General features: G+C 34.6%; 1 protein-coding gene across 1 annotated transcript in view; it reads left to right on the forward strand.

The window, feature by feature from the left end:
• The window catches only part of RSBN1L (round spermatid basic protein 1 like), a 90,431-nt gene that overhangs the window by 26,392 nt on the left and 51,834 nt on the right, over positions 1-12,205 (forward strand). Inside the window, 1 exon segment of the mRNA XM_078154532.1 lies at positions 10,588-10,704. Coding sequence (XP_078010658.1) covers positions 10,588-10,704 — 117 coding nt within the window.

The raw sequence follows: 12,205 nt of genomic DNA on the forward strand, positions 1-12,205 counted from the left end.
GGTACATGATATAAGAATAGCTCTTGTTCTCTGTCAGACATACTCTGTATTTCAGACAGACTGTAACTTCTTGAATATCGATACATTGTTATGCCATTCCCAACACCTGGCATTCCCTATGCCCTCTACTCTCATATGTCTTGAAATCCTACCTATTCTTAAAGTCCTAGTTCAGAATTTTTGTTCATGAATGTTTCTCTGATCCTACTGCCCCCCTCAAAATGGTGATTTCTGTCTTATCTGAAATCATAGTAGCTTATTTATATTTCTTTTAATGTACCTAAATTCATGTTAGTTATTTATGTATGTCACGTAATGCTTATGAGGTTATATGTTTCTTAACATTCGAGCTTCTCTTGTATTCACAAATGTTTCTTTTGAAGAACATCCTAAATTGGATATTTAGAATAGTGAATAGATTTCTGTGACAGTATGTACAACATCAGTTAGCAGTATGAAATGATATTCAGTTTTTTTTTTTGGCCACTGAAGATAGATACTGTACCGTATGAAAGTTACTTAACTCCAGAAAGGACTTTGTAGCTGGCAGTTTGGTTTAAAAATGACTTTAGATAACTTGTCTATGTGTTAAGACTTAGCTTATTGTTGCTAGGAAAATCCCACTGGAAAAGTATAGAGCAGTAATGTTTCCATTTATGTGATACAGTGGTCACATAGGCAGTTACCACTAACTAGAAAAGCTACAGAACTAGTTTATTCCTTCTGGAATTAACTATAAGAATTACAAGAGTTGCAGATTGTCCATAAGAGCCTGGGTGATGGTAACGATTTCTGTTCATGATTTCTCTTGACACCTCAAGGGTGCCAGTGTAGCACTCGGGCTATTCACCCTGCTGTCCCTACCCCTTGCTGCATGATTACCAGGACATCTTTGTTCATGCATTTCCCCAGTGATATATTTTACTCCAGTTCTTTGAGATTTTATATAATATATATATATATATATATATTATATATATATATATATATATATATATATATATATTATGTTGTACCCTGCTTTTACCTGCTATGTACCTCTCCATTGCTCTCCTGTAATATTCATTATTAACTCTTCGCAGACTGTAATATGCCATATGCCAAAACTCATAACCATACAACTGTCAAGAACACATAATTATTTTAGGCCTATTTTACTATTTTTACTCTGCTTTTGTGTGTATTCTGTAACTCTTATCTCTCCTTACCCTCATTTTCATTTTGCTATTTTTTTCTAGCTACTACTCTTCTTAAATCATGTCACAATCTGGACATGTATTTTTAACAGCTTTTCCTATATTTTATTTTCCTAAGACAGTCTTGGTACTGTCATTTAGGATTGGTTAATCCTTAACTGTTACAGAATTGTTTTCAACCTTCTGTTCCTTTTTCTGTTCTAGAGAGTTTAGCCAAAGCAGTCTGTCTTTTCAGAAGAGTAAGAAAAAAAGTGCCATTTGATGTGAACTTTCTTCATGAAGAAATTTTTTTGCATGAATTATGCAAAGCATGGGACATTACTACCTGGCATTTTATGTATAATTGTCTTATCACCAAAACCCTTGAATTTGGTTGTTTTAAAGCAAAATAAAAGGAATAGGCAGTAACACCTTAATCATAAAATCCTAAATAGCCACAGTTTATATTGGAACCAAATACAATGAGTAAATCTCCAATAGTTTGTCATTTTCATAGAATAATAAATTTTGAGCTAAAAGGTGCCTTGGGGATCATGAAGTCTAATCTGCTTATTTGAAAATAAGGAAACATGATCCTGGAGATAACAAGCCAGTTCTCATAACCCTCAAGGCTAGTGTTCTTTGGACTATTCTGTGCTGCCAGCTCATTGGCAGATTTCTCAGATAAGCTGTAAAGATTTATTCAGAACAAGCTCATCCTGTGACTGGTATTATAAAATACCACATAAAAATGATGATAGCATTATGATTCCATAGGGTGATTATTTTCAAGTAAAGTATATGTGGTATAACTCATTTCTTTATGAAAATAATACAGAATGCTTAGCTCTAAAATTCTGAATGTCTTGTTGGAACTTTACCAAATAGCTGTAGCAGCATTAAGATCAGACTCTTTTCGTTTTGGTTTTCTTTTAAAAATTGCAAGTGGAACACTTGTGTTGAAGAGATTTTTTATTAAAGTAACTCCTTTGATATCACCATCTAATTTTACTTATATGGTGAGTTATATCAGATAGGCTAGCAGGGACACGTAAGAAATGAAGCTTGAAGATCATCTTATAAAAATCAGAATATTTGAATATCTGGCAAAGTTATGAAACAATCAGAAAGCAAGGTCAGATATATCTGGCTGCTTTAAATATGGTTTTATTGATGCTTTTTTGTTTTTACAGCAGTCATTTTTGGACATACTTCTCCAACCTCTCATCCTTGCTACCTGATGAACCTTCCTTTTTAACAAATGAAAACAATTAGGCAAAACCAAGCAACACATCTAACCTTGTTTGACAGTGTTTATGGTATTTCACAGCCCCTTTCTCCCACTTTGTCCTCAAAAGGAATGAGTCATTATTTCCTCATCACTTCTTTGGGACCAAGATTTGTGATTATCATAGGTATTAATAGTTCTAGAACTGCAAGGGACCTCAGAGGTCACCACTCCAAACCCTTCATTTTATAGATGAGAAAACTGAAGCCCAGGGGTGGTAAGTGACTTGACTAATGACATCTAGTCTGGAAGCATCGGAAGCAGAATTTAAATCTAGGTTCGGATTCCAGAGAACAATCATTGCTGAGCTTTTAGTGTTTGGTTTTTTTTGGTTTTGTTTTTTCTCTTCATTTCCTACCAGCTGTTCTGCTTGGTTTTTACTCCTTGAACATCATGCTTCCTCCAGGATAAGCTCATCACCAGAAATCCCATTGACATGAAGATTGCTTCAGCTTTGGTAGCTCTAAACTGCCTCTGCTCCCAGGAGGGTAGAACAGAAAACTCCTTCCAGAGCTTCCCTTTAGAGGGTTTAGAATTCCCAGCTAACTCTTCATTTCCTACCAGCTGCTTTGCTTAGTTTTGAGCTGCTAGAGCTAAGAGGTATCCTTGTGGCAACTCTTTTTCTCACCTTTTTAGCTTCCTTTTGTGTATTGTTTTTCCTCGCTATATTAGAAGCCCCTTGAGGGCAGAGACTATTTTTTTCTTATTTGTATCCCCAGTGCTTGGCACATAGATGCTTAATAAGTATTTATTGACTATTCATTTGTCAATAGCTATTATGTATGTTATAGTTCAGTTTCATTCAGCTCACTTCACATGATTTTTCCCATGTTTCTCTGAATTCCTCATTTGTTTTTCTGGTGCAATACATAATATTACATTCATATGCCACAATATGCCCATATATTTCCCCAATTGATGGGCAGTATAGGTAGTTTAGACCACTCATTGTAACATAATGTCCACTTTACAATCAGTTGTGTTCCAAAAGTTTGTAGTTGGTAGTTTTGGAACTTTGGACTCTAGTTACCCTAGAAAAAGTATTTATAGGATCATAGATTTAGAACTGGAAGGGACTTTGAAGACCATCAAATCTTACCTTTTTATTTTATAGATGAGGAAACTGAAGCACATCGAGGTTAAGTTGGTCACTTGAACTCAAATAGTCCTGACTCCTAAGTCCCCCACTCTATGTACTTTTCCATGCTGCCTCCAGAATGGATCATAGAGGCCATACAGGGCAAGTCCTCGTTTTACTGATGAGAATCTGAAGTTAAGTGTCTTGATTGGGGTCACTTAGCTAATAATTTCCTGAGATGGAATTTGAACCTAAGGGTTCTCTCTGTATACCATGCTGTCTCTGTAAGTGACAGGTAGGCTTCTAGTTTTCAGCCACAAAAGACTATTTAACAGATATATAGAAGGCAGTATAATGGAGTTGATTTGGAGTCAGGGGACCTGGGTTTAAATTTCAGCCCTGCTACTTAACTACCTGGGTGACCCTGGACAAATCCCTTTGCCTCTGTCTCAGTTTTCTTATGAGAGTTGAAATGAGAGTTTGTACTAAATGACCTTTAAGGTCCCTTCCAAGGTCCCTTCAGTATATAGTCCTGTAATAAAATCAAAACTGTACTTAGAATGTACTTCAACTCAGTTTTTTTTCTTATTAAGAGCCATCCTCTGTGAAGTTGGTGAAAGGTAATAAGACAGAGAAACAAAAGCTAGATAACAAAAATGCAATAACATGAACTGACTTGTCAGGGACTGTGGTAGCTCCCACATCAGTGGTTAATGGCAGGGGAAGGTAGGGCATTCTTATAGTTTTAATAATGAAATGTCTATCATTTATCAAGTAAAAAAAGCTTGTTATGTAAGGACCATAGTCTTACCTAATTCTGTGTACAAAAATATTATTGTATGTAAATCTGAACATTTTATTCTTAAAATGTTTCTTTTCTAACCATTAATGATACACACACAAATGTACATATATAACATATATGTATGATATACTACAATATTTGAAGGGTCTACAACTTTTTCAGTGTTCCTTTCACTAATTCACATTACAGCTCCTCTATAATTTAGTAGTTACTGTAGTTGAAAAAGTCATCTTCTGTAGCCAGCCTGGTGATAAGGCTCTCTCAGAAGTTAACTTGCTAGACTGGTCCATGGACAATACACCTAACTGAGTTTTTCACCAGGACTGTACTTTAAGCTTTTCTGGCTTGGTAAAGCTACTAAAGTCTACAGTCTGCGGGCATAGCCTTTGAAATCCAGGATCACCTTCAAGCTACAGTGAAGCATCAGAACAGTACTGTAGTAGAGCATTATCTCTGTGTCTCTGAGTATGCTTATGTAATTCCATTTGTTTCACTTCTTTCTATTGTTTCTGGCCTACCAAAATGTAAAATGGCTTCTTTGGAATGTATTTAGGATGAGAGTTTAGCCCTTTAACTATGATGAAACTATAGAGAACTTATGTCTTTTAAAAAAGCTTTTTGGGACATATAAAACGTAAAGACTTTGTACCCTCAAAAAAAATTGTAGTGACATCATCACCAAGTAGTCTTTCTGCATCTTGTTGACCACTTCTTTGAAAAGAAGCTTACTATCCCCCCCAAAAAAAAGGAACCCATTCTTCCTTATGTTGATAGAAAATTGCCACCTTATGATGCTCTACCATCTTCAGCAAAGTTTTGGGCTTTTAAAAATTTTGGATGATTTTTTATGAAATTGTAAACTTCATATACCATATTTTTAAAGTATTATCCTAAACAAGGTAGTAATAAATCATTGTTTTTGTTTGTGTTCCCTTTTAAACTTATTTCTTTTTCTAGTTGTATGTTTATCTAAATCATGATGAAGTTATTGTTGATGTAATTATTGTCCAAATCTATAAATTTGGTTCTGCTTTTCTCATTCTGTATCACTTCATATACATTTTCCCATATTTCCTTGTATTTTTCATAGTCTCACTTTCTTAGGGTGCAGTAGTCTATTACATTCATATATTAGAATGTGTTTCAGCCATTTCATAATCATTAGATAGTTGTTTTCAATTTTTTGCTGTTAAGAATAATGTTATATCCTAGAAGATAAACAAAGAGATTGAGACAGTAATTTCATCAGAGTGCCAGGATATAAAAAAGACTTGTAAAAAAAATAGCATTTCTATATAACAATAATAAAATCCAAGATAAAACAATAGAAAGGCAAGTGTCATTTAAAACAACTAGAAAATGCACAAAATATCTGGGAGTCAAGTCTACTAAGACACAGTCAAAGACCTTTATAAATACAATAATAAAATATTCCTTAAAGAAATAATGACAAATATTTAAAAGGATATTTAATGTTTATGTCTTGAGCCATGACAATATAATAGAAATGACAATATTCCCTTAATTGCTGTGCTTATCAAAATACCAAGGGGAAACTTTATAGATTTAGGCAAAATAATAATTCATCTGGAGGAACAAGAGATATGGAATGTCAAAAGAATTAATGGGGAAAAATAGAAATTAAGGAGGAATAGCACTTGCAGACCTCAAATTATAATATTGTATAGTGTTTAATTTCTTTGGCATTCTAAGTCCTTGGTAATCTGGTCCCCTTGGCATTTCAGTTCTTCTGACAGCTTCTCTCCCCACTCCCACCCCCCATTATAGTGAAAGGAGAAGAAGTAGAGTCAACTAGTGTGGATACCTTCATTTAGGAGTTTAGCTGAGAAAGAGGAGAGGAATATAGGGCAATAGCTTGGTGTCTCGTGAAGGTTATATGAGGATGGAGAGCACTTGTCTGTGTTTGTAGGCATTAAGAAAGCCACCAGTGGATTGACTGGGAAATGAGAAAGAAAGGGATGATAGTGAGGCCAATTTCCTACAGAAAACTGGATGGGGATGAGATTATTATATTTGTTAAAGTGGTTGGCCTTGATGAGAAGGACTATTTCTTCATCAGTGTCCGGAGGAAGGAAGGAAATAGCAGAGGATGATATCAAGTAGTTATTAGATTAGGAGGGGATGAGAAAACTAAATTTCTAGATTTTCTTTCAGCAAAGTATGAGTTGTGATTTTCAGAATGGGGAGAATGGAGTGATCTGGAAGGTTTGAGAAGAGGTGGTTTAGAACAGCTTCTGTGGAGAAATAAAATACAAAATCAATTAAAGAGGAGTGTCATGATGCAGTGAGAACTCAGTAGAGATTATATAACAATACAAAATTGTAATGGACACAATCAGTCCAGTTGTTGAGACTCCTTCCAGCTTTCTTTATCAGCTTTTGAGTAGAAGTGGAGAAGGCAGGTGGTAGGAATAACCCTTGGTTGGTGATTGGCAGGGAGTTGGTGGGGTGTTAGGACAGAATAGGATAAAACCATATTTGTTATCTCTTATCATTGTTGAATGGAATAGAATGTAGAATTTTTGGAGTTGAAAAGAATGTTAAACCGACATTGTGATTAAGTACATTTTCAGGTAACATTAAAAATGTTTGGAAATGTTTCTGAACTGAATAACACATTTTCCTGCCTCAATAAATATTATGAACAATATAATTTAACATTTGATTGATAATGTAAGAGTTATGTTATTACAAAATAACATTTTGTAATATTATTTTGTAATACAGTGAAATCTTTAGGTTATAATAAAGTATATTAATTGCTTTACTGAATGGCTCTAGATTACTATATGCGTATGTATATCTCATCTGTTCTGGTTCCCTCATTCTACCTCTCTCTATACCTACTGTTTGCCCCCTACTATTTCTGGTCCTTCCCTACCCCCATTGTAACCTAAATAGAGCTGAACGTGATTAATGGAAACCACAGTAAATACAGTAATACCTTAGTTATGCAACTTACAGAAAATTGGTATTCCATGTAAGTGAAGTTTTATGGATATCTGAAGTTTGCATATTTAAATGCCAGAAGTTTTAACCATTTTAAAAGAAAATGTTTCTACAAGGTATTTTTTTACTTTCTTGATGAAGCAGTTATAAGTCCATAGGTTTCTAAAAATCAAAATATTAAATGAACTCATATATATTCTGACTCCAGAGGCAGCCATTTACTATGCTGTGTTTCCTTTCACTTGTTACTTTTCAGCGCACGTGTGCCGCGCGCGCACACACACACACACACACACACAAAAGTAATACTTGTTGCTGGTTTCGTGGGGAGGAGAAGAAGGCACGTGAGTTTTCCTTGCCTTTGCACTCCTCATTAGTCAGTTTCTGGAGCCAATAACAGAGTGCCGCCTAGTAGGTAAAGAGGGCAAATGCAGAACTATTGGATTGAATCTTCCCCATCTGACCCCCAAGAATGCATTATTGTATTTTTTCAGACACAACAGAACAAAACAAAAACACAGGTGGACTTTTCAGCCTGGTCAGCAGAAATAACAACAACAATAATAATAGCAGCATTTATAGAGTGTCAGTATTTATATGTTACTTAGTGTGTACCAGCCACTGTAATAAGTGCTTTCAATTATTATCTAATTTGATCCTTATAATAACCCTGGGAGGTAGTTGCAGTTTTTATCCCCAGTTTATAGTTGAGGAAACTGAGACAGGTTAAGTGACTTGTCCGTGATCGCACAACTTGTAGGTAGCTGAGGTTGTATTTGAGCTTAGGTCTTGCTGACTCCAAGTCTGTTGTTCTATGTACTATGTTACCTCTAGCTGCCCCCAGGGACATTTAAAAGGAGTAGATGCCTGTTTATATAATAATTTTTCTATTTTTGTTGATGGTACTACCATTTTCCAAATTACTCAGTTACACAGTAAACATTTTTAAATTGTGGCACCATGTGCCGGTCACTGTGCTAAGCGCTGGAGAGACAAAAACAGTCCATGCTTTTAAGGGGTTCACATTCTAAAAGGCTCAAGATCTGAATCATCTTTGATTCTTCCTCTCTCTCTCTTATTGCCTATGTTCAGTTAGTTGCCAGGTACATTCTGTTTTCAGGAGTGTGTCTTAAATCACTGCCCTCTTTGGCCTCTCTATCTTTCTCATATCCTCCATCTTCACATAGTATAGGTTCCAGTCAAATTGGACTGCTCTATATCACCCTGTTCTTATGGTACTTCCTTCTTTGTCTTACCTCATGACATCTCCTTTGCCTGTAACAGATCCCCATACCTTCCAGTCTTTCTCAAGTCCCTCTCTTCTTCAAGACCCTACTTAGGTGTTGCCTCCTCCCTTGAAGCTTTCTTTGGCCCCTTCTTCACACCTAACATTTTGCCTGGACTTTCTTTGAACATAATATATTCTCCAAGATATCAGTGATCTCTGACTATGTGTACCCCTCCTGTTATGATGATCAGATGGTAAGCTCCTTGAGAGCAAAGTCTAGTGTCCTTTGAATCCCAAGTGCCTTACAAGCAATAATATAGTAATGCACACTTTAATAATATTTCTCTAATACTTCAGTATTTGTAAAGTATACTTTACATACATTGTCTCACTTGAATGAATGACAAAGCATTTATTGAGCCCTTATGTGTGAAGTGCTAGGATTATAAACAGAAAAACAAGACAGTTCCTGCCTGCTCTTAAGGAGCTCACATTCTAATGGGGGAGACAGCACAAGAAGGAGGTTTCAATACAACCCTCTGAGATAGATGTTATTCCCATTTTTCCATTAAGGAAACTGAAGCTGAGATAAGTAAAATGACTTGTGTAGAGAGTGCTTTTCTCATCTCAGTCTTGTGAAGGATAGGTGGGACAGGTATTATTGTTTTCATTTTAATGGTAAATAAGGGCTATCATTCAGCTATTCCATCCTGCCTTGAGTAGGCATTTGTTGCATTGAATCTCATATCCAAATATCTGGTTCCTTACCTCAATAACTTTGAAAGGACAAAAGTTGCCTTAGAAGGCACTGATCAGCTGTGTGACTTTCAACGAGCCTGAAAGCCTCGACTCATCCCACGTGTGTCCTGAGACAGTGTAGTAGAGACAGTAGACAGTACAGTAGCTAATGAAGAGAATGTACTGAAAAGACATGAGTGAGGCATGCCCTGCTAGTATCACACATAGGAGAAGATACCTCCACAGTTCACATCATTGTGGCTGTGCTTCCTCACTGCCCGAGAGGCTGATCTAATTCTGCTCTTCTAGGTTCTTCCATTATGTTACCCTGTAGCTACAGAATTATCGAGTAGGAAGTCTATTTCTCATATGCTGGTGATGATTATCTTCCCAAGGACATATAAATAAACTATATACAGGAGCAAACAGGGCTGAACCATAGTTGTACTTTTCTAAAAAATATTTCTTGTACTGTGAATCGGCTGTTTGCTTTTTTTAAATATTCTAACGTAACTTACATAATTGGAATTTTTATGTACTTTACTACTGATACAAAAACAATTAACTAGTTTAACAAAAAAGAAACTTTAGGATATATCAGATTAGTGCAAGTTCTTTTGTAGGTGGAGGACTATATTATAATTTCTTGTTTTGTTGTGTTTTGTTTTTTGATTTGTTTTTTTTTTTAGGCAATTTGGGTTAAGTGACTTGCCCAGGGTTACACAGCTAGTAAGTGTCAAGTATTTGGTCTGAGGTTGGATTTGAATTCAGGTCCTCTCGACTCCAGGGCCAGTACTCTATCCACTACGCCACCTAGCTGCCCCAATATTACAATTTCTTATAATTATGGCTCAGAAATATTCAGAAAAGTGATATTCACTACCATACATAAAGAATCTGTATTTATACCTTGGAATCCTCAAGGTTTCACAAACAGCATCAAAATATGTCACTTTAAAGCCAATACTTATAAAATCTAAATATAATAATTAAAAATTTTAGTATAAACAACCATCAAAAGACAACTAAATAAATATACAAAAATAAAGAGAAAAATCTTTCTTATAATGCGTCATTTAATGTTACAGAACCAAAGAAATTGGTAAAATCGTCAATCAAGATGTACATTTTTTTTGTAATCCTTTCTTAAGTTCTGATATATTTTGATTGTTTTCTTTGTTTATCTTTAATATTTTTATTTATATTTTTTATATTGTTTTATATTTAAAAATATAAAATTGTCATGTTCTTTAAGTATCTATTTTCTGTAACCATTTTTAACATGGACAGTTTTCCCCCCCACAGATAAAATCAAAGACAAAATTAAAGAGAGAGACAAAGAGAAACTAAAAGAAAAAAAGAAGCATAAAGTAATAAATGAAATAAAGAAAGAGAACGGAGAAGTCAGATTATTGCCAAAAGGTAAGTCCTTACAGAATAATTTTGTTTAGTGTAGATTGTTGCATAACTGTAGTTGTATAAATAATAAATGCATGTTTTTCTTATAGGTGAATTTTAATAGTGATTAAACAAAATGGTGAGAAATTTATGATTTGGATGTAATATATATAATATTCTGTTTTACAATTTTTTAGCAGTAATGTTTTGGAATGTTATTTGAGAGAACATTTAAAGAGGACCATTTAATGTAGTGAATAACTATTTCAAAAGGAGTTAATTTTCCTAAGGGGAGAAACATTACAACTTTACAACACCATTTTATCACATTTTGAGAGTTTTAATACACATTCCATGACAGAAGGCCAAGACATTTTAGTAAGATATGAGAATAGTAGAATTCCTTTGGTGACAAGAAAAATGACATTTAAAAAATAGTGTTCTGTCTTGAGTTCTCTGTAAGAAATTTCTATCTCAGACAAATTCAGGAGATATTTTTTTTTCTATTCCATTTCTTGTCACGCTCAAGAATACTAATTCTTGATGTCTCTTGTGTTTGATCAGTTTTCAAGTTGTGATTAAATTTTATCCTTAGAGGGTGATAGGGTATGAGAGGGTAATAGTCATGCAGGTACCTTTTTAAAAATAGCTAATCTAAAAATTCTTAATACAAAACCTGCATGAATGGAATTATAAAAGTTGAATAAGTATGTGAAGGGAGCAAGGCAAAGAGGTATATTGTGAAAGTAGAGACCGTTAAATTTTCTAGTATCTCAGCTACTGTTCTGGCAAAGTCTGTTGCTATACTATTAAAATTCTGACATTCATCAGCCTTGACATTAGCTGATAACATAGCGAATCTCTGTATCTGCATAAATAAAAGAATTATTTAATTATTGGATGAGAGTTCAAGGGAGAAACAGAGCTTGTATCTGTATCTATATACACACACACACAGAGAAGTAACTGGTCAATTTAGATTGTTGAAAGCATACAAAAAAACAGATTTTCTTTCTATTTCCATTTTTATTTTTCTCATGTACTCTGATGATCTTCTACCATAATTTATTCAAGCTATTTTTTCTTCTTCCTGACTTCTTATCTAGGATCTTAATGTAAAAGGAACAGAAGTTAAGATTAACATTTTATGATACTTTAGTTGATATTTCTTTTGTTAGCTTTTCTTTGCCTAAGTGTTTTGTCTAAATAGATTATAAGACTTTGAAGCAGGAGCCTCATGTAATCTTAACTACATCAGTTCAAATATCAGCTAGTGATTAATGTTCACGTCACTTTAAATGATGAGTTGTAGCCTACTGGCTTTAATAATTATTGTCTAATTCAGTTGTGTAAACTGTAGTAGTGTAAATTTTATGCGTAGTCAATTCAGTTAGCAAGCACTTATTAAGTACCAGGCATCTGCTAAGTGGGAGGGATACAAAGAAAAAGCAAAAACAGTTGTAGGATCTTAAACAGTATAGATTTAGAGCTAGCAGGGACCCTTAGAAGCTGTGTAGTCCAACCC

This window comes from Phascolarctos cinereus, unplaced genomic scaffold, assembly GCF_003287225.1.
Source record: "Phascolarctos cinereus isolate Bilbo 61053 unplaced genomic scaffold, phaCin_HiC Scaffold_1;HRSCAF=81, whole genome shotgun sequence".
In the NCBI taxonomy this organism is placed as follows: domain Eukaryota; kingdom Metazoa; phylum Chordata; class Mammalia; order Diprotodontia; family Phascolarctidae; genus Phascolarctos; species Phascolarctos cinereus.